At 35.5% G+C, this 27,886-nt stretch overlaps 1 protein-coding gene across 4 annotated transcripts in view; it reads left to right on the top strand.

Annotated features, from left to right (window-relative positions):
- The window catches only part of Pep (Protein on ecdysone puffs), a 48,234-nt gene extending 20,949 nt beyond the window's left edge, over nucleotides 1-27,285 (top strand). For 3 of the 4 annotated variants that reach the window (XM_069835098.1, XM_069835099.1, XM_069835101.1), the window contains 10 exons: nucleotides 8,425-8,554; nucleotides 13,013-13,108; nucleotides 13,186-13,287; nucleotides 15,386-15,532; nucleotides 16,873-16,974; nucleotides 17,491-17,581; nucleotides 17,675-17,908; nucleotides 19,128-19,264; nucleotides 19,379-19,465; nucleotides 24,977-27,285. In XM_069835098.1, coding sequence (XP_069691199.1) covers nucleotides 8,425-8,554; nucleotides 13,013-13,108; nucleotides 13,186-13,287; nucleotides 15,386-15,532; nucleotides 16,873-16,974; nucleotides 17,491-17,581; nucleotides 17,675-17,908; nucleotides 19,128-19,264; nucleotides 19,379-19,465; nucleotides 24,977-25,531 — 1,681 coding nt within the window. In that variant the 3' untranslated portion in view covers nucleotides 25,532-27,285. The remainder of the gene's footprint in view (nucleotides 1-8,424; nucleotides 8,555-13,012; nucleotides 13,109-13,185; nucleotides 13,288-15,385; nucleotides 15,533-16,872; nucleotides 16,975-17,490; nucleotides 17,582-17,674; nucleotides 17,909-19,127; nucleotides 19,265-19,378; nucleotides 19,466-24,976) is intronic. The other variant, XM_069835100.1, reaches the window with a different exon arrangement.
- Nucleotides 27,286-27,886: the final 601 nt, after the last annotated feature.

Raw genomic sequence — 27,886 nt, forward strand, 5'->3', positions numbered from 1 at the left:
CTTTCCCCTTCCACGAATTGACGACACCTTGGACACCCTGGCTGGAGCAGAGTGGTTCTCGACGTTGGATCTCAAGTCAGGATACTGGCAGGTGGCGCTACATCCGGAGGATAAGGAGAAAACGGCATTCTCTACAGGCCAGGGACTATGGCAGTTCACCGTTATGCCGTTCGGCCTCTGCAACGCCCCGGCTACATTCCAGAGACTAATGGAGTCCGTAATGAGAGGCCTGACATACGACACCTGTTTGCTGTACCTTGATGACGTCATCGTGGTGGGCAAGACTTTCGGCGAACAGCTGTTGAACCTGAGGAAAGTGTTCGAGAGACTGCGACAAGCCAGACTGAAGTTGAACCCGAAGAAATGTCATCTATTCCAGAAGAAGGTCAACTACTTGGGACACGTAGTAGGGACCAACGGAGTGGCCACGGACCCGGAGAAGCTACAAGCCGTCAGAGGATGGCCGAGACCGAGGGACAAGCAGGAGCTGCGCCGCTTTCTCGGCCTCTGCACTTATTACAGAAGGTTCGTAGCTGGGTACGCCAACATCGCTAAGCCTCTAACCCAGCTGACCGAGGAGAAACGACAATTCCAGTGGACAGACGAGGCGGAGTCATCCTTCCAGTCGCTGAAAGAGGCGCTCTGCACTGCTCCTGTACTGGGATATCCCATCCCTGGAAGGAAGTTCACGCTCGACACGGACGCTAGCAACGTAGGCATCGGCGGAGTACTCTCTCAGGAACAGGACGGGCAAGAGAGGGTGATTGCCTACTTCAGCCGAACACTATCCAAGGCTGAGAGAAACTACTGTGTGACGCGTAGAGAACTTCTTGCCATTGTGGAAGCCCTGAAGCACTTCCACAAATATTTGTATGGCCAGGAGTTCCATCTGAGGACAGATCATTCTGCACTCACCTGGCTATTGGGCTTCAAGAATCTGGAGGGGCAGACCGCCCGTTGGGTTCAACGACTGCAGGAGTACAACTTCACCTCCGAACACCGACAAGGGAAGAAACATTCCAACGCTGATGCCTTATCACGACGCCCGTGCCCGGATGGCTGTAAACACTGCCTGAAAGTAGAAGAGCGGGATGGCGCCCACGCAGTCCGAGCAATTGCCGCCCAGCCGAGCCCAGGATGGGATAACGCCGCCATAAGGAGGGAGCAGCTGGAGGACCCAAACATTGGACAGCTACTACGTGATGTGGAGTCCGGCCAGAGACCAGTATGGGCCGATATCGCCAACCGTAGCACCACTTACAAGAGCTACTGGGCCCAGTGGGAATCCTTCACTGTCAAGGACGGTATCCTGAAGAGGATTTGGGAGTCGGCCGATGGAAGGACCCACATAGAACAACTTGTCCTGCCCAGGAGCAAGGTGAAGGAAGTGCTGGAGGAGACTCATGCTGGAGTGACTGGAGGCCACCTGGGAGCCAACAGGACGCTGGACAAGTTAAGGCAGAGGTTCTATTGGTTGCATCAGAGAACCGACACGGAACAATGGTGCCGAAGATGCGACACCTGTGCAGCCAGTCGCGGACCAAGGACCCGCAGCAGGGGAGCCATGCAGCAGTACAACGTGGGAGCTCCTTTTGAGAGGATCGCCATCGACGTTGCTGGACCGTTCCCGGTCACGGATCGCGGGAACCGCTACCTGTTAGTAGCCATGGATTACTTCACAAAATGGCCAGAGGTGTACGCGATTCCTAACCAAGAGGCTTCGACGGTGGCCGACGCGCTGCTTGACAACTTCATCTGCCGATTCGGGGTGCCCCGGGAATTGCATAGCGATCAGGGGCGCAACTTCGAATCCAACCTGATGGGAGAATTGTTCGCGCGTCTGGGGGTGCATAAAACCAGGACCACTCCCCTCCACCCACAGTCCGATGGTATGGTGGAACGCTACATCAAAACCTTGGAAGAGCATCTGCGGAAGGTGGTGTCCAACCATCAACGGGACTGGGATGCCAGAGTCCCACTGTTCCTCTTGGCCTACAGAGCTTCGGTCCACGATACAACAGGGATGACACCGGCAAACATGGTCTTCGGGAGAGAGCTGCGCCTGCCCTGTGATCTGCTGTTTGGCACGCCACCCAGCGCCGACCAGCCAGCAACTGACTATGTGGCAGAACTCACCGAGAAGTTGAATGGAGTTCACCAACTGGCCAGAGAGCACCTCAAGATGGCCAGCGACAGGATGAAGGTGCGCTACGACAGATTGGCCAACTCTGCAGGATTCCAGGAGGGCGACCTGGTGTGGCTGTATCGACCTACCAGGACCAAAGGGAAATCACCAAAGCTGCAGCGTGCCTGGGATGGACCATACCGCGTGGTGACCCGGATCAACGACGTGGTGTACCGGATCCAGCGACAACCTCGAGGGAAGATGATGGTGGTGCATCTGGACCGATTAGCAGCCTACCAAGGGACTGCCCGGGACGAGCAGCCCTAAGGAGGGGGCAATGTGACAGCGACGTGAGAATCGAACTCACGACCAGCGTCCCGCAAGAAAGCAGATCGCACGGGCTCCACGGAACATTGGGTGACGTCGCGCGGTGGAGAGAAGGGAGAGAGGGTGTATTACGTCACGCGACGAGTCTGCGCGCGCAGCTGCTACGCAGTGGATGTGGAACGACCTTCCCGATTATTCCAGACGTCTGTCGATGTAGAGATATGAGATAATTCTCTACACACCTGTAGAAGGTTCTCGCAACTATGATTTTGCTATAAAAGAGCAGTCGCCAGCGAACGAGAGTCAGAGTTTTCAGTTATTCAGTCAGTGAGAAAGCCAGAGCAAGCAAGCCAACCGGAGTTCGACTCGAGTGTGCGTCCGCATCTGCGTCAGCATCCGAAGGCCTGAGTTCGAGTGCAGTGGATCGCAGTTGGAGGGACCTGAGTTCGAGTGCAGTGGACCGCAGTTGGAGGGACCCGAGTTCGAGTACAGTGAACTGTCTCTGAAGGTCTGTGGTTCGAGATACTGTGAACTCGAGTGACTGAGATAGAAGAACTGTGAACTGAGAACTGATAGTTCTGATTTGTAAATAGTGCTTTGTAAATATTAGTTAAGATTAACAGTTCATTGTTGTGCGTAATAGTCCAAGTAAATTGTCATTGTCGTCGGTGGAGTGCTATAACGAATACTGTGTTGAGTGAAGATACAATTGTTGACAAGAGCGTTTAAGGTGAATTGTAGAAAGGAATTATTGTTGTGACGAATAAATTACATTGTTGTTACTAATAAAGTTCGCAATATTTTACTTACTGTAACTAACAGCAACTGAGTCTCAAAATTACAACTAGGCAACATTGTTTAGGCGTGAATGGCCCATGTTGTTCTGGGTGGCTAAAAAGTTGTGATCTCCACGAACGGGGTATTGGATGACAGCCTCATTATCGCCATTGCCTGGCTGCTCTTTGATATTGGGACATGGGGAAGAATATATAGCAGGTAAACTTCTCCATTCAAAGATGATGTTAAAATATCTACCATTTTCCTGAATACATAGACTCTCTAGTTTTCCTTTTAAAGTTTCTTTTATCATTGAATTTGTATAATTCGTTGCCAATTTTACATTGTGAATAGTTTTAGAGTTGTCTTAATATTGTCAATTTAGTCAGATTAGAAGAGCTCAGAGGCCACAGTCCTTGCATAATTACACTTTCTATAAGTCTCCCCTAACAATTCCATTGACTTGCGGAATGTAAGGACTGTAATGTCATCTATCTTCCCCCCCCCCCCAGTGAAAGAACACTGTAAACACAAAAATCAATAATAATAATAGTCTTGTTAAAAATTGATCCAGTAATATTCGTCATCCAGATATTATGTATCACAAAATATGTCTATTTTTTCTATGGGTATGATCTGGTTTCTTTCAGTCCATGTGGATTTCAGATGACCAAATTCAGATGTTTTTGGGGTTAATATTGTCCAACAGTTGATACCAGGCTTCATTCGTGAAAAATTTTCTACCTAACACTTCATTTCAACACCATTTTCTTAAATAAATTACAATAATGAATATTCTTTCAGAGAAGATTTTAATTCATACATGATCAACAAACTTTAATTCTTTTTCATTGCTTTATGTGCTGCAAAAGAAATGTTTGTTCAGCAAGTTTCCTAAATGACTTTGGGCTTTTAATTCTGTTGGAAATATTCAGAAGTTTCTTTTCTATTAACACAGGGTACTTAAACATTTCTTCCAGTATAAAACATTGAACCTGTGTCGCGAAATTTATTTATTAAATAATGAAGTGTCTTCTGATAAATAATTTCGAGTTTGGAAACTATTCAATAAATTGCTGTTTACATGTTGTATTGCATTGCTGGGCAAAGAAGGATTCGTGAATCCCGTGATTAAGGAGCTTCAAATGATGTAGATATACTGTCTGCAGAGCATACCTCTCTCTCTTGGTACCATTACTCAGTTTACATGTGTACAAGCAAGTGGCATCAGTGGTGGAGCAATGGCTGTGTATGAATCTTCCACTTACAAAAAACGGAGGTTTGGTGGAATGGAAGGAAGAGTTTTTCTGTTGTAAGAAAGATGATGAGAGTGTAAAATGCCTCATTTATAATAAGGTGTTAAATATATAGCTATAATGGATATCCTGAAAACTGACTTCAGTGGCAGATTCTGTGATTTTAGGGACATTGAGAATGATCTTGCGGTATTTGTGAACAACTTTTCTGTAGATGTAACCAGTACAAGAATTAACTTGCAATGTGAACTTACTGACCTACAAACAGACTTAGTGATGGAAATTAACTTCTAAGATATAGTGGGTAGGAATTTATTTGCACAATTTGTGTAAAGTGAAATATAAGCGTCTGAGATATTTTGCTGCTTCTCTTGCAGTAATATTTAGCTCCATATAGGTTTGTGAACAATTCTTTTCTACAATGAATGTTGCTAAATCGAAAGCAAGATCCTTTCTTTGAGATAATAATCTTTCAGCACAGCTGCGTATAGCTGTTACAGACATTACTCCACATTTTGAAAGTATAGTCAAAGGTTCAGATCAAGACGATTAATTTTCTTACTTCTGTTTTGTGTTATTTATGTTTGTGCAAGGAGAAATTCAAATACTTGTTCAACAAACCACAGTAAACTTCTGATTGTATTTAATAAATAACAGTTTGCTAGTGTGCAATGTTATATTGTCTATATTGATTGACTTCAAATGAATTTTGTCTGTTTTTCTGTAACTTATATGTTTGTTGTTTTAATTTTGTTCACCAGAGTAGTAGAACGGGAAATTAATGTTCTGTACTCTCTCGGATGTTCATTGTAATACTAATCTGTCGCTGCAAACGGGAAACAGTTGGGACTTCACTGCTCCCCCTTTCAGTTTTGTGGTTAATGAACTGAATGTTATCCGGGTTGCATTCGCTATGGCAAATTGTTTTCTGCTCTTGTATTGTAAACATCTTTCAACTTGTCACTGAACTTGTACCAAAAAGAGACAGTCTCACACTGACTCATTTGCAGCCCCTAGTATGTGTCCTTTTCTGGATCAAGCTGCCAACCTTCTTGTTGATGATAATGACATTGACTGTTATTCTTATCTGTTTTGCTGCGGATAAACTAAAATATCTCACTGTAGCTACCTAAGAAACTGTTCTGTGAGAAAAGCAATATGTTACATAATGAACCTCTTATATTTTTCTATTCTTTTATTCTTGTTACATCAGTTGTCACACATGATTCTGATACCTTCGGTACTTCAGTTTCGTTTGTTAATTTATTGCTGGAAGTGATTTCTTAGTAGTTATTGTGCTTTATATTTAACATGTTTTTAGTTTGTGTTCTTAGTATGTAATTTGACATCTATTTACAACATGTATGCAGAACTTCCTAGATATAAGTATTCATTTTCATAGTTTTTTGCCTAAGGGCAGGTCTTCCACTGCAAACCCAGCATTCTTCAGTCTTTCCTATTTTCTGCCTTCCTCTTAGTCTCTTAGTCTCTGCATATGATCCATATATCTTAATATCATCTCTAATCTGATATCTCTTTCTGCTCCGAACTTCTCTCCTGTATACCATTTCTTCCAGTGCATCTTCAATAGATAGTTTCATTTCAGCCAGTTACCCATCCAATGCCTTTTTCTCTTCCTGATCAGTTTCAGCATCATTCTTTCTTCACCCACTCTTTCCAACACAGCTTCATATATTGTATATTAGATATAAGTATAAAGGATTTTAATACTTGATTTCAAAGACACAATTTCAATCTCAGTATACCTCAAAATGCAACCCAGTTAATGTATTATTAGGGTCAGCTTTGTCTTTGCTTATTGTTGAAGGGCCTGTTATTTCTTCTGAGTTAAACTTCCATTCTGTATTAAATTTCTAATTTATTCCTTAGTTAATGAAAAGAAGTTTTGTTGCATTATTTGGACATTTGTACTTAAAACGAGGCATTGCTGTAAGGAATAGAACAAAGAAAACAGCTTACTGGTCTTATTTCACTTGCAACTGACTTTATGTTCAACATACTTGATCCACTGGTCAGATAAAAGTCGAAATCTTAATTGAAATAATCTGGTTGGAATGTCCCCCCCCCCCTCAGTACGATTAAAATATGCAAAATTATACTGTAGAAGAAAGTTTTGTGTATCCAGATTGAAAATTATCATTAAGACCCTTGCTCTTATCCTTATTTTGATATATGCATTTCATTTGCTATAATGCCACTTTATCTGATGGTGAAAATTATATGGAATTGGTAAGTTGCTTTGTATTTCTAATTGATGGTACTCTAAACACCATATTCTGTGTAGGTTAGTATATTCCTCGCACATCAGTACAGTACATTTTAATCTGCTTTTTTGTTTCTACCTAGAAAATGTGACCATATGATATTTCATCATGAACTATTATATTTTGTAGTTTTATTGCTGAAATAGTTTGTTGTTGGTACTTCTATTCATTGCATAAACTATATTTACAGTGTTATAGATTATTATTGCTACAGAAGAAATGGGGTTACATAAGTAAAATTATGGTTTCATTCCATTGATTTGAACCCTTTAGTGCCCATTTTATATTGTCTTTGTGTCATCATTATGAAAAATCTCTATGTTGCTCATTATCATTATTAGTAATATTCCTTTGGCAGTTCTCCTTGAGACACGATTTGGAAAGTAGTCTTTTTTTTTTTAAGTGAACATTTATTGTATGTACTAAATACTTTAGTTGTCTTAATTTTAAGTTTATATTTTATTGCCATTAATGTTTGAATATTTACCTATTAGTTTTCTTTTAGTGAATGATCTCTTTTACCAGCAAGATGGTACTCAATTTATGTAACAAGTATAGAAAATCATGAATGGACTTAGTACAGTGTCTGGAGAAACATAATTAGTGATACACTATATTGTGATTACAGAGTATTTCTTTCTTAATTACCCTTATATAAAATCATGTTTTATCTTTTCATTTGTCACTTTTAATTGTATATAATTGATCACATTACAGAGTATATTGAATATCGTATCTTTATCGCCACAATCATCTATCAAGGATGGAGACTTCTGGCCCTATCTGTCTTAACTCTCTTTGAGGATACGAATCTTAATTAGAGTGCACAAAGCAGCAGGATTTCTGATCATGTAGTCAGCATGGTGTTAAGACCACTCCTTGAGCAATACAACAAAGCAAGATAAGGAAGACATGCCCAGATTTTCTTCCTGAGAATTTGAGTCCAATGAATTTGTAGCGAGAAATGCTACAACTTGGACCACAGTGGAGGACAAACATGACTGCATGTTATGATTTTATTGCTATATCATTGAGTTCACTTTAGGTTTTAAGTTTTATGCTTTTTATTATTATTATTATTATTATTATTATTATTATTATTATTATGTCACTGCTATTTTCTTATATTTTTCATACTTCACAGAAAGTCTTTGTCATGATATAATTTCTTTTCTTTATTATACTAGCTGTATTTAAAGAAATAATTTTCCAAGTTTCAGTATTTTGAATTACAGAATATTTTTGTTACTTAGATATGAAGTTGTAGTACTTCGAGTTTGTGTGCCTATGTTTTCATATTTTGCGGAGTTAAAATTTCTGTCTCACATTTAAATTATATGAAAGCCATTTAAAATTATGTATTAGATTTGTTTTAAATTAATAAGCTTTAAAGTTTATTTGCACATACCATCATCGTCTTTTCAATGTAATTTCCTCATTGTCTAGAAATGTCAACAAAAATTTAAAGAATATGAAATGAAAAAAGAAATATTTATTAATTTCATATTTATAATTAATAATAATAAATAATAATAATAATGACATTCGCGCGACAGTTTCCGTTGTAATATTATACATTATCTTGCCATTTTCTATTCACCAAAGGAACAACTTCCTTCCCGTATCATGCAAGTAAATAGTGTATCATTTTCAGAGAGGACGGTGAAGATGGTGAAAAGAAGAGAGATTGGAAAGACGAGAAAAAGTCTGAAGAATCAGGTGATAATAAGGATGATAAAGATGATGAAGGAAAGGATAAATCTAAGGATAAAGAAAAAGATAAGGTATGTCTTCTTTGAGTTACTAGATTTTCCATTAAGCACAAGAGTTCTAGGAAAAAATTTCTTATTGGAATTTTGTTTAAGTCATGTTCAAAACCTGTTAATTATATTTCGTTTAAATTTGAAGAAGATAGACCTTGTGCACCAACGTCTTCAAATGATTTCTTTATGAATTTAGGATGCCTGTTTTTATTTGGTAGTTCAATAACTTTAGCATATCCTAGTATTTACTGTTATACAGTCTGTTACAAACAAGGCAGAAGGAAAAGTTTTACAGTGTTTTAAATCTTGTTTCTGATTTTTCTGGTTCCTCCTCTTCACAGGCAACATTGTTGGCACTTTCATAGCCCTTTATTCCTTCATTTACTGATTAATTGCCTAATAAAATAGTGTTGACAATTGTGTACGTGTTTTAAAAGTACTGAGAAAGTAAAGCTACAGTAGTGAGCAAAAAGTTCAAGACTTCCCTTGCAAAAACAAACAGTACATTGACAGTCGACTACATTTTCACTGTACTCAGTACTACTAATTAAATATATCCTTGATGGTGTGAAAACAAACTTTTTAAGGCCTATGTGTATTTTGTTAGCAGCTATGGCTGTTTTTTTTTATTTGTAATTTTTTTTTTTAAGTTTAAAATCCCCATTTAAGGAGGTTTAAAAAATTCTAGCTTACTTGTTTTGTTTGTTGTTTAGTCAACTGTCCGAAAGCAGGTCTGAACCTCGCAAGTGATACTTTTTTTTTTTTTTTTTTTTTTTTTTTTTTGTAATATTTGATTACTTTTCACTTTTTTCGCTTAATATTTTGTAGCACCTTTCTTTGGCTTCATGACAGACTTTCACCCTGGCAGGCATGAAATCTACGTTTTTTGTTTTTGTTTTGGTTTTTTTCAGTAATTACCTTTTCCCTGTTTCAATCTCTCTTGTATTTTTCTTTTTTTAAATGTTCATGTTTTTCCATCCACAAAGCAAAGTTCCCCAGTCCCTCTAAATGTTAATGCACCACCATGCCATAAGTGATCCACTTCCCTTCTGGACACTGGAAGCCAGGTATTCAGGTTTATACTTTTCTCTCTTCTAATGTCTAACTCCCTGAGCCTACTGGAGAACAATTGAAATTAAGATTCGGCAGAGAATAATACTGAAGCCCATTTCATATCTCTGTGATCCAAGGTAATCTCTCTTTGCACCATTCATACCTGGCACTTCCTTGGCTGGTTGGAGAAGAGTTTTCTTGCTGCAGGTTCTGATCTCAGTCGTTCTTCCAGAAGGCAATGACCTGTAGTGACTGGACAATCCACTAGCGCCCACTTCTTCTGCTTTTTGGATTTCGAAAACTGGCTGTTCTCTTTTTCTTCGCATTCCTTACAATGTCCTTGTCAATACAAGGTTGTTCTTTCCTTAGTTTATCACTCACACTTGTTTCCTTTATAATTGTGTTTCTCACACATGTCCTGTTAACTTTCAGGGTAGAAACAGCTTTGTGCCTGCTTTATCCTTTCTTATGGAGCCCTATTATTTATCACTTAATATCACTAACAGCTCTTTACCCCATATTTGACTTCACTCTCACAGCGGAATAAGAACATTACATGCAACTGGTTGCACAATACTAACCGAAATGGTGAGGGGTTGCAGGTGTTGTATAGTAGGACAGGTAAAGGAATGTAATCAGAAGGATTGTGAAAAGCTAAGTAGTGGGAATAGTAACACTAGTTTCTAAATATGAGTTGGACCAAACAGTTTTTTTAAAGGCCCTCTCTGATTAAAAATCATGTACATTTAGTTTAAAAATTATCTTCCGAATAACTGCAAAACAAATCCAATACTCAAACTTAATTTGTTATCGAGAAAACATACATCTCATTGAAGTAATTAATAAAAGGGTTTTTGTTGAATTGTTTGTCATTAGAGAAGAGAGGATGTTCTCTATAAATAGGGTATGAACCCATTAGCTTAATTTCTCTGCTGTGGTAGCATCGTGTCCCAGTTGCATGCTCAGCTAATTAGCCACGACAATAATTTCAGTGTATTTGTTGCCTGCAATATGCTGCTTTCAGAATGATGTGTCTTGTGTTTTGCAATTGAACAGAACAAAGAAAAGAAAAAATGTCTTCATCATTTTCCCAACAAAAACAAATTTGGTTGAAACTACAGGCGTAAGTTCTTATTAATTAGTAGTGTAGTGCATGCAGATTATATTAACAGAACATTTAGTGTAAAAAGTTCTTCTTTTACAGTCAAAGTATTTGATCACTGAGTTTTCAGCAGATCGAAAATTAACATACACATTCTCGTTTCTGGAAATAAATTTATTTTATTCACAACATATAACAGTATTACACACTTTTTTCTCTTCCCATGAATTTACCCAGTATATAAATTGTCTGTAAGCAACATAACGGAAGTTTATTTTCTTTCTCTTTTAGATTTGTTTTCTCGAAGACGAATTTTGATCTCAAACAGATCATGAAATGTTATGCACTCTGCACTTCCTCTACTGGAAACAAAAATACTCGTATATAGACAGACTGACATTCCACACAACTATACCAGTCTAAATTTGCAATTCTATCTTCTATTGAAGCATCAATTAAACTTCCTGTATTTATTTTCCTGAGTTCGAATTAATGAGGTTTTATTTCAGACATACTGAGTGATCTAAACAGTGAGCGGGTGTATTTTCTATGTAAGCTGGGACTACATGATATCGTGGAATCAAACGGAAATATTTTCATTGTTGGATTACAATCTAAAAGTCGTATGACAGTGCAGTTTTCTGCCTTGTAGTCCTCTAAGAAAAAGTTATAACTAGAGCCTAGATTATCATGTAAATGCATGTTTTTATATAGACTTGTTATACTCCTCAAGCTTTGAAAATATTCATTTCATGACTTAACGATTCCATATAACTACTTTTTCGGTGTATGTTTGCACGTTTTGGCCTTTTTGTAGTAAATTCATGCATATTTTGAAGATTTTAGATTTAATAGCACATATTTAGACTTTCATATTGCGTATTATTTCCTTTTTTTTTTTTTTCTGGCTTTAGCGCATATATTATTTTAACTTGCATACCGGTAATAGTGCCTTGAGGAATATTGCTTCATAGAATCTGGTATTTCCACGTTATTTGTCTGTTGAGAAACAAAAAAAAAAAAAGAACAAAAAAAAAAAGCTTTTGGTAATGTGGTTTCATGGCATCCTATCTGATAATAATTAGTCTTTGGACTTTTCACTAAACTCCCAATTTGTTACACTGGAATGCTTGCTCGTTACAAGTTGGAGGTCAAAATATTGAAAGGAAGACAGAAACAGCATGCTTGCAAACTGCAATTTAGTATACTTTTGTGTCGAATTTGATATTGCTATAGCTCAGGTTAGAACTGCAAGAAGAGATCTTGTGTCAAAATGGATTGAGAGAAAAGAATTTCTAAAGACGAATGGTGATGTAGTTTGTGATAAAGACTTACGGAAATACAAAAAACTTACAATTCGACCTCACTTTGTCCCAAATTTCTTTGCTTAAATATGCACATATCACTTCTTGTGGTGTACTTACTGGTTTTTAAGGAACCCGGAGGTTCATTGACGCCCTCTTGTGGTGTAGAAAGATTATTTTCCATGTTCAAGAATGTGCGTCAGATAAACACATGAGCTTGAGTGAAGAACATTTTAATTAGTTGTAAGTTGTTTCAAAATACAATAAAAATGTCACTTAATGTAGGACTCAATTTTGATACTGCATATATATTTTTTTTTTTTATGGTGGTGCATGAAAGCATGTATGTTTTAAGATATGATACTGCATGAAAATCTGAGCTCTAGCTGTAACGATAAATATAAAAAGAACACTCTGATTTTTAATCAGAGAGGATCTTTAAGTTAAGTACTCCTGAAAGAAAATGCAGAAGAAAATAAAGAAATTGTGCAGAATTTTTAACAACTCTTAAAAATGTAACTTTTTGTTTGCATCTGTACACCGGAATCATTCTTATTGCTTTGAATGAAAGAATTAGACCTCTTAAAATTGTCGCAGTCACAAAACGAGTGGAATTCTTCTTGCTTTTTTTTTTAGAGATAAAAATGTAAATTATAAAAATAGCTATAATTTTTTAACTGTTAAATACATTAAGGAACAAAGTCTTAAAACATTTGTCCTGGAGTCCCTGTTTATGTGCTATATTAATTGCATAATGTATAGAAATATTTATAAGAAAATCGTTAAAAATTCATTTTCAATGTGTGCGGGGAGAGATGTGTTTAAACTTTTTGCTCACTAATACATATTTGCTGTTGCTGATAAATTATACAATATGGAATTTGTTGAAATTGAGAGGTCGATTATGTGGAGATAGGTCACCAACTATGAAGTTCCTACTGTTAAAGAAATAGTTTGAATTGACAATTAATTTCGTAGACTATGTAACATTGAAAAGTGACTTTTTCTTTGCTCACACAGGATGTTGCTGAAAAAGCACCGACTTCAAGATACAGTGGAATACCTGCTTTCCTGTTTTATTGCCACGTTTGCAAGAAGCACATGTGGGATGATAATGTATGTATAATTACATTTTGTTTATGTGTTTGCCTCTAGGATTTAGATTTATTTCTAAACTTCGTTTTTCTCCATAGTCATTCCAGAATCATTTGAAGGGAAGAACTCATCAACTGATGATGGATAAACTGGAAGAGAGTTACAAGATAAAAGTAGAGCTCATGAGACATGAACAGAAGGTTAGTATATGAAGACATATTATAAATCGGGGAAAGGTGAAGTAGGAGACAGCAAAATGTAATTACAGATAGTGAAGAATACTATAGTGATGTGATAGATATACAATCTGTTTGCAGAAATGGAAAGTTTGGTGGGTTAGATATCATGACTTTTTTGATAGGAAATGAATTATATTGATAATGGTTGGTTTCCAGTGTCTCCAAATATGGTCAGCCTTTGAATTTTACTTCTCTGACGAGAGAAATATAAGATAAAATGTGGAATGATTTTTCTCTAACTTTTTAAAAATCTGTAACATAGTATAAATACAAAATTAATTTTTCACTTAAATACGCGAAAGTATTTTCATTTTTCATGTTATGTCATGAAGAGAACATTACTATAAACAGCCAAATTACAAAAATGGTACTGTATAAATATGTTTGTTGGAATTGGTTTGCAGAAGGTCAGTATAGAGGATAGAAAGCTAATTACAGCAGGAAATAATTATCAACTAATGAAACAGACCATAAAACCATGGCAGTATTATTTTTCACTGCTAATGCTATTGCTTACTACTCCTTTCTTCATGAACATATGTGAGGTCGTGAGGACCCTCTGTATTGTACTTTACTTTATATACTAGAGTGTATCATCAAGAGATAGCAGAACCATATGTACCTGTAATTAATCTATCTAATTTTGTAATGCAATTTTTATTCTGCAGTCTTTGTGACGTAGGGCAGTATTCTGAAACTGGTGTGTCTCCACAAGGTGAAAGGTGTGACGCGAACTTTTACCTATTATTGTGAGAAATTAATAAAATTAATTAAAATTAAATTCCTCTCTCTGCTGGCACAATTAACTGCCCAGTTGGTGACATGGCCAGTGACATCCAAGACATTATGAAGGATAAAATAAAGAGCAGTCAGAAGTTCTCACTTCAGATCGATGAGTCCACCGATATTAACAGTCATGTACAACTTCTTTCCTGCATTCGGTACATTGATGGGGATGTAATTGCAATTTTTTTGTGCAAACTGCTTGAGGGAGCAACCGGTGAATAAATGTTTCGTACAACTAATGAATATGTGGTCCGTAATTGAATTGAGTAATGAATTAACATGGGAGGATTGCATTAGTGTTTTAGAGATGGAGCCGCTTTTATGACAGGCCATGTGAAAGAATTCATAGCTATAGTACGTGAAGTAGGCCTATATTCTAACATACAGGCGACCATTGTCTCATTCACCGCGAAGCCATTGTTTTGCCATCTCCTCTGAAAATTGTGATGGACGAAGTAGTAAAGTCGTGAACTTCATCAAATAGCGGTCCCTAAATATGCTGCTTTTTTCTGTTTTGTGTCAGGAAATGGGATCAGAGCACACTATACTACTCCTACATAAGAACATTGAAATTAGAACTTCTCGAAGTGCCTTTGGAAACATTTTGGTTGTCAATAAGGAGTGAATAGCCGGCTAACTCTGAGATGACAATATGTTATTGCCATTTTCAACTACATAATATATATGTGTGAATTGGGCTTCTCGATGTTAACTGAAATTGAAACATTAAAGAGGGAGAGACTCAAATCCATCCATGAAGAAATTAGACTTGCACTGTCAACGATTCTATTATGGTTCAGCCACCTTTGTGCAGCTAAGCAGGCCCAAGTATCACATTGAAAGTATGAGTAGAGTTATATACTTTAATATGAGTAATAGAAATGTGTATTTTCTGCAGTGAATTAAAGTTCATAAATTGTTAATAAATGCAAGAGTCGATTTTTGTGTCATAATAATAATAATAGTAATAGTAAATTTGATTACATTGCGTAATTATATTAGGAGAGTCACATCATACATTTTTGAGGGGATTAACATTTTGTTGTGCCGTGTTGAGTCTAGGCCTGTCTAGGGTGTGCTCTGAGTAGAAAAAGGTTGCGGAACAATTACATAGGGTCTCTAACTTTATTTTCCTCTCAAATAATATTCCTACCCTAAGAAGTCGGAAATTCTTATATTGTCAGGGTAGTAGATTTCAGGAATGTAGCTTTTGTGACACGTACAATTTAAAACTTAAACAAAATAGTGGATAAACATGTTTATTATTTTGAAGGTGGCAGAACAGCAGCGTGAAATTGAGTTGGAGAGAATGAAGCGTCAAGGAAAGAAAGTGAACATGAATATTAGAGAGTACTGCACCATGTGCGATTTGCACTTCTTCGGAAACCTCATTGTGCATCGCAAAAATGACCGTCATCAGGTATTTTCAACACTACACCTTAACTTTATAGTTTATGACCACTTCAGTAGAAGCTGCAGTGACTATTTTAATGAAACTAACGCCATAATTAAAATTAATAATTCCTGGACATAGTCTTGTCATAAAAAAAACTATTTTTATTAGTTTTGACTTGTGGCCTGATATTTTAATTTAAAAGCTTTTGCCGACTTATGGGAGGTCTACAGAGAAAGTAATACAATTTTTGGACAATAAATTGATGTCAACTTTAAAGTCGATTTTCTTTGCTGTAATATTTTGTGCATTTCTCTTCGTCCAAATCACTAAGGCTTCTACAATTTTGTACCTAAAAATCTGAATTTTTTTCTTTATATTCACTATATTACACTTAACAATTTTGTGCATGATTTTTTAACTCTTCAGTGTTTAAAGAGAAAAATACGGTATATGTGGCATAAAAAAAGAATGATTAAAGCCATATCTCTTTATAATCCTCCATTAATGACATTATGCCATGTAACACATAATATTTGAATATTACTGGATTAATTTGCTGATTAAAGCAATTGGTCTTGTTTAAATATGCTTGATATCTCCACGTTCTGGCACCCTTTTCAAAAGTGTTATGTCCACTTTGCAACATGCTACACACGATATATTCTGACTAAACTTTCACAGTGAATAACCTTGATGACTGAAGAAATTGGAGCTATGTAAATTTGAAATAATTTCCCTTACTTGGCCATAAATTACCATTCACCAAGCGTGGTCTCCATGTCATTTTAAATACCACAATATACTGTATAATGAAAAATTCGAATAAAACATTCTTCTAGTGTGGGAACATATACGTCTCAAAATTCAAGCCCATTAGTAGTATATGGAGTGATGATCAGAGACCTCTGGTGTACAAGGAAAATTGCAATACACTAGACTAGACTATCAGAAACAGGAACACATTTGCGACCTAAAAGTAGATTACCATTACAAATAATGTAGCATTATTATTACCAAGAAGAGATTCGTAATAGAAGACTAAGGCGTCAATTATTCTCAAAATTGAAAAAATCACTTGCTCCTACACAATCTTGAAGCAGCATAATTTCCATAGTAAAAATGTTAGGAGATAAATCTTACAAAAACTTGTCATGAAAGTAATACACATAAAAATGGAAATTTTGAAAGTCTATAGTAAAAAAAAAATAATAATAAATAAATAAATAAATAAATAAATAAATATAAAGAAAAGAACTGGTAGTCTTGGGATGATCTCGATTTTGTCATATTTCAAATGTAATAGAAAATACCTGAGTTTTTTATGTTCTGTTATTTATACTATATTTTTATTGCATATATTACAGCAATTGAAGACCTTTCTTCATCCTCGTTGTCTGCCTTGTGGTAAGGAGTTCCCAACCCGAGTGGAATGGGATCATCACAAACTTACACCTCTGCATCTTAAGGTTTGCCACCAAATTTATTGAATAATATTTATTCAGTTATTTTGTCGTACATTCTACAGAGGTCCTTCTCTGAAATTAATTCAATATTTTAAATATCGATTGTGTTAGTTGATTTACGATAATACCATTTGTTGTTAAATGTGAATAAGGAATACGCATTTATATAAAAGAAGCTTTCCTGAGGAATTGGTTGTAAAATACTTCCACTAATCTGAAGTAGTTAATGACAGTTACATCAGATATTTCACGTTATGTATATTTAGTCCTACATTTAATACTAACTTCTGAAAAATTAATCTCGTAACTGTATTAATGTTTAACAAAGAATGGTTTCCAAAAAGATGCTATAAATTCGTATAGCCCAGTTCTTTTGTTTGTGTGTTTCGAGAATAAAAATTTCAACATGAGAGAACAAAGTGTGACTTTGGTCGTCTGTCATTGGGAAATTTTCAGATAACACACTGTCAAATTGTATTGCAGTACTGATATGTTCTCTGATGAAGTTTCTTTTTGCAGAAGACTGCTGAAGCTCGCAAGAACAGGAAGTCCGGCTCAGATGACGAGCTTGGAATAGAAGAATTGATTGCTGCAGAGGGAGGAAGATTTGGTAATAATCTTAATATGAAGATAATTGGCTGTTTTGTAGAATATTCGTAATACATTAATTTATAAATGTTCTCTTCCTTTATCTTCATTATAGGAGATGATCTTTCAAAGAAAGAGATTAAAGTGAGAACTAGGGAGGAAGAGGAAGATGAAATAAAAGATGCTGATAAGAGTTTTGATGCGGATAAAGGAGAGAAGACAGAAAGAGGTGATGGTGATGCGGATAAAGGTGAAGGTGCAGACAAAGATGAAGAAAAAGATGGAGAGACAACCACCATTGGCAATCTGCGTTTCAGAGTGCCTAAATACAATCCTGATGTTGCAGTGGGTGAGTTCCTGTATCATATGCAAATAGATTAGAACCCTGTTTATCCGAAACCATGGGGGCAGAGATGGTTTCGGATAATCATAAATTCCAGAAATCTGTCTTATCTATGAAGGGGGAGAAACTGATTAAAAATCACTTTATCCAGGTACTCAAAAAATGTATTAAAATTACAGGATCTACTTAGAGTGATCCGGTATTTTGGTCCGAATTTTTTCACAATGTTTTTTTGCTGCTATGTCCCTTCATTGCTTTATTAGTAAAGCATGTGCTGGTGATGCATTTTCTTTCACAAAACTAAAACCAGTCTTTAACAATATTGATACACTATTATATATAGTAGTTGTTACAATGATATTTTTTATATAACATTTTAAAATTCAATCTTGTTTCATTATCGTTGAATATCTAATCTTTACTGTAGCCCTCAATGAGATCATTGAACTCCGCTTTGAAAGAAATAATAGCATCTTGATCAGCATACAGCTTCTCCCCACATATAGTTGTCAAATTTCATATCCATTTTTTCATCTATTCAACCAGCCTGAACTTCATTATAATACAGTAGAACTTCTATTTAACGTTTTTCTGGATACGTGTAATAATTAACCAACCTTAAATGGGGATTGACTTTTGTTTAAAAATGTTTGAATATTTTTGCAAAAATAGGTGAAAACAAATCTAATTTTGATGCAGAAATAGAACCAATACTACTTGCTCTAGAACAATATTGATAAATCTTTCAGATTTCTTAATTGTCTCAGTATTTGATGCTTACATATGTTTGATAATTCTGATCTCATTTCTGTTATTTATTGCTACTAGTAAAACACAACAAACACTTTAAATGTTTAAAATGTTGCTGTTCTATAAGGTCAGGCATTTGACCTCTTGCACTCTGTGGTACTTGGCAGTGAAATTTCACTATATCAAAAATAGCTACTTTGACAACATATTGCAACAGCAAGTACAGTATTAAGTTCAGTTTAAGGTCTGGTGTGTATCCCGTTATTTTATAGTGAATATTTCGTTAAAATATGTTGATATTTACAGTACTCTGTTTGCATAGAAGTCTGGATTTGAGTGATGTCACCACCAGTTCTATAATATATTCCTGCTAATGTGTACGCATTTTGGTCTTAGTGACTATTACAGTGTTCATGTATAATGTTAATAAATAAGCGAAAGAGGTAATAGAAATATCATACCTATTTGTTCTCAGGGCTGAGTCTGTTGAAAAAGATGAGTGGACAGACGTGCAGAGCTTGTCACAGATTTTTCATCAATGCAGAAGATGCTAAGACACATTGTCGCACTCTGATGCATTACAACAATTTTGTTGCATTGATTAAAGAAAAGGTACGTCACACATTATGTTCAGGTATTAAAAAACATTTTGAACAGTTTGAACAATGCTTTATTAAAGTGATTTTAGCGCTTATTTTTCTAATCTTATATTGGTACTATTTGTAGGCGAAGGCAGCAGAAGCTAAAGAAAGAAGAGAAGCTAAAGCAGAAGCTCAAAAGAAGAGGGAAGGAAGTCCAGAGAAGACAGAGAAGGTGAGAAATTTAGAATAAAACACCAGCATAGGTCAGGAGTTGACAAGCTGAACTTGTGCTTTGAGGCATTGCTCAGAAAAGTAATGTGCAGATTGGAAAAAAAATTGCAGTTTACTTATCAATCAATCATTCTTGGTGGTTGAACGATTTCCATGCTTGATATTAGATGCAAGGTTTGTGGATTCAGATATGATTGAAGGCAATGAATTTTTAAGATCTGTAAAAATTCCTAGCAAGACTTCCTTCAGGGAAGTATAGGTGGCAATCTCGTGTTTTATGAGTAGTATGAAGAAAAAAGTCTACCTCCCCCCCCCCCCAAATAGTCCATCCCTTCCCTCTCCCTCCTCAAAAGGGCTTCAGGCACACTTTTCTTAGAGGCCTAAATGATATCGACCAGAGTGACTGTTTACAAATTTAGCTATAATAAGTTTTGAAGAATCTAGAAGCTGAAATTTAATAGAATATAATATATTACCCGATATTTTATTGTCCATTTTACTTTGTTCAGTTTACTGGTAACATTCTCTTCGCTGAATAATTTTTGAACACATTGCATGAGATTTTAAATACAATCTAATTTAAAAATGATACAAAGAATTATTACAATACTTGTTACAGTTTGTTCAGAGGTTTTAAGTTATGAAGGTATATTGAAGTTTGAATATAAATGCATTTTAAATTATTATTTAAAATTTGACACATCCCCGTCATAGTACATACTTCGGTTTAGATTTTTTTCTCACAAAAATCATATTTGTTCATACAACAATCGTTTCTTTATACAATGTATTTTTCTGTATAACATTGCAGATTCCTTTTGTAAAACTCATATACAAACTCAGGAAGAGTTCATAATCTATGAAGTATCTATATGCTTATTTAAAGAATGTTTCATTATATTGCAACTATTCCAACTATGCACCATGTTCAGTTGTTGAATTCTCTTTACACCCAATACCATAATATAAACTTAAGGTGGGAGGCATTTTCGTTTTCTTGTGAAAAATGAATCTGCAATCTCTTATTTATATCTTGAGCATGTTTCAATGCTATGTGGTGCTTGAAAGCATAAAAATTTGCATTATGCAAATGGTTGCATCCTTGAATTTTAATTCCATGCAAATTTTACAAGCAGTTTTCTCACACTTATTTTAGCATATTTCGTCAGGTTCGAAGTGTAAAGACACTTACAATTTTGATGCTAGGAGCGTGAAATTTTTACTGCATGTTCTATAATACATTCTGTTAACAAAATAGCACATGGGTTTTATCATTAAATTAATACTTTTTTTTTTATGAAATATTTGTAGTGGAAATGGTAATTTTTATTTCTAGGTTTGCAGTGTTATAAAAATTGTTTCCTCTCTTTGTAGTAAAGATATAGGAAAACTAACCCCTAAATATGCCACTGGTCTTGCCAAGAAAAAAAAAATCAGACATTTTATTGAAAAATTGAGTGATATATTTCACTTTGAAATATGCAAATTTTTGAAAATCTTGTCACACCGTGATTGTGTACAAAAAATCAAGGACGTAGCTTGAAAAATGTAAAAAATAGAAATTTCATTCATCATCTCTCGTGTGTTCTCGTCTTCTTCAGCTTTTGTTCTCAATATACAGGGTGAACCGTAAGTAATATCATTAATTTCAGGGAGATATTCTTTAAGATATTTCGAACAAAAACACTTCACACAATTTTGCTCGTTTTTTGCTTCTTTTTCGAGATAAAAATTGTTTTATATGAAACATTTCATAGCGTGCCTGACCATTAACCTGCCTTCTCTTTGACTCCATTGTTAATAAGCCTTCTTCAAGAACTCGAAAAATTTAAATTATTAAATTTTGTTTTGGAACTTTCACTTTTATGAGGGAATGAAAGATTACTGACTATATTATGTGCTATACCTGTAAATATCAGTTTCCTGCTTAGAAGTGGTTAGTGAAGTTCTAGTGGAATGTCACTCTGAATTGCAGTACCTACTGAAATTCAATTTATACACTAATAATGTATTTTAAACGTAAGATGCTTCCACCGGAGGCGAAAATTAAAGTAATAGGAAAACATGAAGAAAAAAAAACACCTGTTAAAGAATTAACTGTGTTATTTAAAGTGAGAAAAACACACACTTATGACAATCTGTAAAACCGAGTGAAGATAAAAAATAAGAGGTTGAGAGGAGTGTGTGCGTGTCAGTCCCCCTTCCTGCCCCCTGTCTATGTCCCCAGATTTATATAGTCATATTTTGTGTTTAAAAAAACATGTCGAAAGGATGGATCGCACTAGATGGCCTAAACAGATTCTTACTTATGTACCAAGAGGAAAGAGGAAATTGGGAAGACCACGAAAGCGCTGGCATGAGACCATAACAGATCCTGTAGGGTCTAATACGTGAGGGATATGATGATGATTTTGTGTTTAAAGTGCTTACAATACGTTGGGTATATTTAACACTAGTTTTTCCTGCTTACAGTACTCGCTACTCTTCCTTTCTACCAGCATTTCATTCCCTTGATGAGAAATCCCACTGGAAGTATATAGCCTTCTATATTATTATCAGGGAACGGATTTATATGGACTAAAAATATATGAAATATGTAAATATATATGTAGTTATTTTTACCAAAATATGGAATTAAATATGGATTTTTACCAAAATATGGAATTAAATATGGACTTAAAATTATAAAAAAATGACTATGTACGTTAAATATTGGTACATTTTAATCAAACTAAACAAAAAATATAATGGACGTACCTTATCTTCCAATGTAGTTTCAACAAAACACAATTTTTATTGTCTGTTACCATAACAATAGGTTACAAACATTTCTTTCAAGTGCTGAAAAGTGAATCTTCTTCTATTGTCTCTGAGGATAGATTTATACTGACTAAAAGAGCGTTCGACATCACAAGAAGTAACTGGTACATAATTCAATTTCACAATGTCTGCTGGGGATAAGTCCAAGTTAATCTTCACTGTTGATTCACCACTCATCACAGCAACAACCTTTTGTAGTTCTTCATATCCAGGGTTTTTTGAAAGTACAGTGTCCACCTTAGCTCTTACTGCATCTGCAACTTTACCTCTACCACGATTCAGTTGTTCCACAGTACTATTTATAATTTCAAAACTTTCAGATAGTGAAAGGTGCCTATTTTGGAGACTTTTGAGCGTTTTTATGATGCATGAAAATGTATGCTGAATGTGAGCTAAGTCATTCTTCACACTTATGTCACAGGTAACTGTTTTCGCAGTATCAATTGAGACTGCATCTTCAGAGTCCAATGCAAGGAGAACATTGTTAATAGAGTCTATATGTTCGGCATAATATTCAACTGCTTCTAGCCATGTACCCCATCTAGTTAAAATTGGCTTTGGTGGCAATGGAATTTCAGGGTACATTTCTTTCAACACGTTAACTCTACTGGGAGCTTTGAGAAATACTTTTTTCACTGATGAAATCAACAAATCTACTTTAGGGAAATTGTCTCTGACCACTTCTGCCACACGATGAAATGCATGCGCCACACAAGTAAAATGAGTCAATTTAGGATATACAACAGATAATGCTTGTCCAGCTTTGACCATATAAGGGGCAGCATCGCTAATAAAGAATAACACATTATCGTACATAATACCCTTTGGCCACAGGATACCCATAGCTTCGTTGAACAGTTTAACTATAGTTTTGTTATTGCACTTTTCTAGAACATCACAATGTAAAAGAATTCGTTCAGAATATTGTTCACTTAACAAACCGATAACTACATTACCAACAAGTCTACCTTCTTTGTCGGGAGTCTCATCAATGGAAACCCAAATTGAACTATCTTTAATTTCATCTCTTATCTTCTGTATTGTCTCATCGTAGATGGATGGAGCATACGTCTTCCTAAGTGTTGACTCATCCGGGATTGTATGTTGAGTATATTTTTCAAGGAATTCCCTGAAGACCTTATTCTTTAGTTTGTAGAGAGGAATATCAGCAGAGATGAGAGAACGGCACAGGTCGATGTTAAACTCAGATCTTACATTCGATGTTGTTGGTTGTGTTAAAAACAATTGTCTCTGCTTGGAATTTAGTTGTTTGTTGGCCTGATGTTTACTAGTTGTAATGTGTTGTTGCACCAGGAACTTTTGTGTAGATGATACTGCACACTGACACAAATTACAAAATAATATTTTATTGTCAGTTGATAAACCATCTTCTTTAAATTCTGAAATGTAACTTGTTAGTTTTGATTTTAAATTGACTGAATGACGTACTTTTGGCATATTTACCGTCTTTATAGTATGATTTACAAAACTGAACCTATGTGTACTCTGACTGGCATTTAACTGTTGAGCTGCACAACTGAAGTCTGTTAAAAATTTTAAATTAAATTAATACAGTTTTGTAACTTACTTTCCCATTGTTGATAGGACTGCTAATTTTCAAATAACTCTGATGTTAAAGGGATTACTGAACATGTGTTTAAATCTCTATTGTTGAAATGTATTTTTAAAAGTTAATGGAATTTTGTTTTGTTTTATTGTTAAACCTAATATAATATGGACTGTTTTATATGAAATATGGAAAATATATGGAAATTAACGAAAATATGTACTAAACTCTAAAATATGGAAAAATATGGAAAATAAAAGTAGGATTTTTCAACCCTACACATTGTGAAACATAAAGATAATGCAAAATATAAATTATATTAGCTTTATAAGTAAATATGTATTTACATATAAATCCTTTCCCTGATTATTATTATTATTATTATTATTATTATTATTGTAATACATAATCTGATAGATCTTTCTGTTGCTGATGAATTTGACACAAAAGTATCGAGTGTCGAGAGTTACTCCTGAACATTATACTGTAGGCCTATGAGTAGGGAGGGACCCTGGAATTTCATGAATGGATTTTGGCGCAAATTTTTTAAGGCAGAAAAATTGCTACTTTGATGTATATAATAGGAGTCATTGTAAATGTATTTTATGTTAGCAAAATTCAACAAAATTTTACGCGAAATAAGATGTTTTTCAGGATTTTGTACAGACCCAGAAACGAAATTCACGTGGCTCAAATTTTGTTCCTGGGTTTACAAATATTTCCCTTTCCCTCGAAATGTAATTTTCTAAGATTTTATTATGACTTGTGAAGTAGCATCATGAAACCAGTCGCCATATTGGATTGAAGTATACAATATATTTGCACGGATCTAAATGATTGTTAATTTTAAGATTAGTTAAAATTGTCGAGTTCGAGCTTGAGTGGTTGTGTTAAATGCATAATTTTTACTGTGATAACACTAAGATATACAATAATATATTGTCTGTTGTGCCGATATATTGTAAATTTGCAGCATTTATTTAGTTTTTAAGATTTATTTTATTTACTGCAATGGCAGAAATGTTATATTTTTTTAAATTATGACCAACATTTTTACACCACTCTTCCGTGAATTTATTCACCACTTTTCACGGTCCCTAATAAATTTAAATTGTTGCTTCACAGGCCACGAAACGAACAGAAGATATGAGCACAGTGGATGATGAGGGAAACTGGAAGCGTCGTAAGGTGGCTAATGCAGAGGAGGAAGATGAAGATGCAGATGTGTCGGTGACCACAGCAAATGATGACAGGGGGAAAGAGGTTGCTGGCACCAAGCTGGAGAAAGAAGAGGAGGCTGAGGACAAGCAGCCCACCAATGGTAGTCAGAAGTACGATCCCCTAGAGGCAGATGCAGAAGAATCTAATCCTGAAGATGAACGCAAAGATGCACAGGCTGAATCAAAGGGTAAAGAGGAAGAAGACAAAACAAAGGTAAAGAAGGAAGATTCCCTTGTTGCAGATGACAACTTATGGGCTGAAGTCGATCGTGATATTGGGAATCTTTTGGACACTGTTGACGGTGAAGGTGAGACAGAGAGCCTGAATGATATGATTGATGATGACCTTGCACCTGCGAAGCAGGAGACTGACTCACCATCTCGCGGTCGCAACAGTGCTCGGAACAAGGCAACCAGGGGTGCCCTTGCTGCCAGAGCTCGTGGGAGGAAGAAGAAGTAATTGAAGGAATTTTACTGGTATGAGCATTGCTTTTGTCCTGTAGTAGATGTCATAGTTAAGCATTAATTGATGTGTTTTTGTGAGATAACCTCAGAGACTTGGGTAGCGTACCTCTCAGTTTCATTATTAGTTCGTAAGAAAGATATTATCCCACTTCGAAGAAGTTCAGACAGTTTTAATAGTGTTCCAAAAATGGGATTAAAAGAATGCTAAGGGAGAGATCCAATACTGAAATGCTATGGCTTGTGATTTTTATATGAAATTAACTTGCAACTTTATGCAAAAATAAACATTCCACATTTGTTCTCGTTTCCCTCAAATAAATTAACAGATGGTAAGAACTGTCTCAAACTGTTCAATTATTGTAGTCTGAACAATCGTTATTATAATGGGATGATATCTTCTAAATTGGTGTACAGTAAATGATCGATATTAGACATATCTGCCAAACTGCAAACACCCATCAACACTGCTTTCAAGTCATATATCTGATTCAGTATTTTCCAAAACTGAATTATGCGTAAATTTTACTTCCACGATGTCATTTCAGTTCATATTTTTAAATCTTCGTTTGCTGAGTACATAATGATAGCAGCTTGACACATAGCAGATAATATAAAATATAGATAACAGCTTAAAATGTATCACTTCCCCAACACCATACCAGAAAGAAAAGGTGTTAATAATGTGTAACTGTTATGACATTTAAATTTCTGAGCATGGCATGAACATGCATTCACAAGAACTTTTGAAACGGCAAGCAAATTTTTTAGTTCATTATTATATTATTATTATTATTATTATTAATCAACATAGTTTAGTTATTTATTACAGTCTGTATACCTTCAAAATCAACACATTTGTGCTTTCATATAATAGTTTTTGTATTCTTCCAACATGTTAGGATACATTATTTAATCCCTTTACGTGGTATTCAGTTCATCATATTGTAATACTTGCTGATGAAGTCATGTAATTAGGCTATTGCATGTAATATTTGTGATGAGTGGATTATGTGTTAAGCAGTGTGATAGGTGACTAGTATTTGCTTATGCAACTTAGACTTGTTCAGTTTAATGTTTCTGCAGTATTACTTGGGAAGTAAATTATATTGGGCAGTTAATTTGTGTGTCAAAAGATCGGAATCTCCAATGAATACAGAATATTTTTGCTGTTTTTATCATCAAGACGTTGAGATGAATGGAAATAGAATTAAGATGAGATAACATTACTTGGGGGTTTTGAAAATTTGGACTCTTCAAGGAGCTATTTCAGTTGAGGGTGTTACAGTTTGGTTACACAAATTCCTTCAATTGTTCTTTCATCTCCCTTAGTATGAGCTTGTCTTCCCCACGTATCAACATTTCAAATGCTCATACCATCTCTGATAAATTAATTTGAGAACTATAGAAACAAATTACTCACTTAAATATTTCATGTTAATATTGAAATTATTCCTAAAGTTAGTAGTCTTAAAAGTCTTTTTTCATCTTTTTGTGTCAGTAACATTAGTATAATATTCACTTCGTGCTAATGGTCTTTGGTCAGTTTCTTTATATTATGTGTGTTGTGCACTGAATTGAATCCTGCAATTGTAAGTTCCAGGTCATTTGCTACTCTGAAATGCATATGGAAGAGTGACTCCTGTTGACAAATGTGTAGCTGCTGTCATTATGTACTTACGTAGGTATTGATATGTTCAGTGTAATTGTTTTTGTAACTGAAGTCCAATAAAAATTTCTTGAATGTAACAATGTCTTAGACTCATTACTGGACTTAATCCATTTTATGAAGTACATGGTAGAGCAGCTAGCTACGGACTGGAAGGTCTGGGATTCGATCCCAGGTGGCGACAGGATTTTTTCTCGTTGCCAAACTTTCAGAACGGCCCCGAGGTTCACTCAGCCTCCTATAAAATTGAGTACCGGGGCTTTCCTGGGGGGTAAAAGGCGGTCAGAGCGTGGTGCCGACCACACCACCTCATTCTAGTGCCGACCGAGGTCATGGAAAGCATGGAGCTCTACTTCCATGCCCCCCACCTCTACCTTTTTACATGCTTTACAAGAGCATTGGCTTCAACTAAAGTAGTAGACATGTATAAAACAGCGAATCATGCTAATTGAGAAACTTGAAATAATAATGAAGTTCGAATTGATTTAAAATACCATATTGACACAAATCTAATACAATGGTTTTTTTTTACATTAAAACATCTGTGTGAAAAATGTACAGCCTATCTCTTTTCAGGCAGAGGAGGGAGTAAGACTGGAACTGAAAACTTCCAAATTTAAGGATACACTGGTGTGAGGTTTTGTCATTTTTGTTTAAAAAAAAATGATTTTTTGTTTTTATCTT

The sequence above is a fragment of the Periplaneta americana genome, chromosome 9 (genome assembly GCF_040183065.1).
Source record: "Periplaneta americana isolate PAMFEO1 chromosome 9, P.americana_PAMFEO1_priV1, whole genome shotgun sequence".
NCBI lineage: Eukaryota > Metazoa > Arthropoda > Insecta > Blattodea > Blattidae > Periplaneta > Periplaneta americana.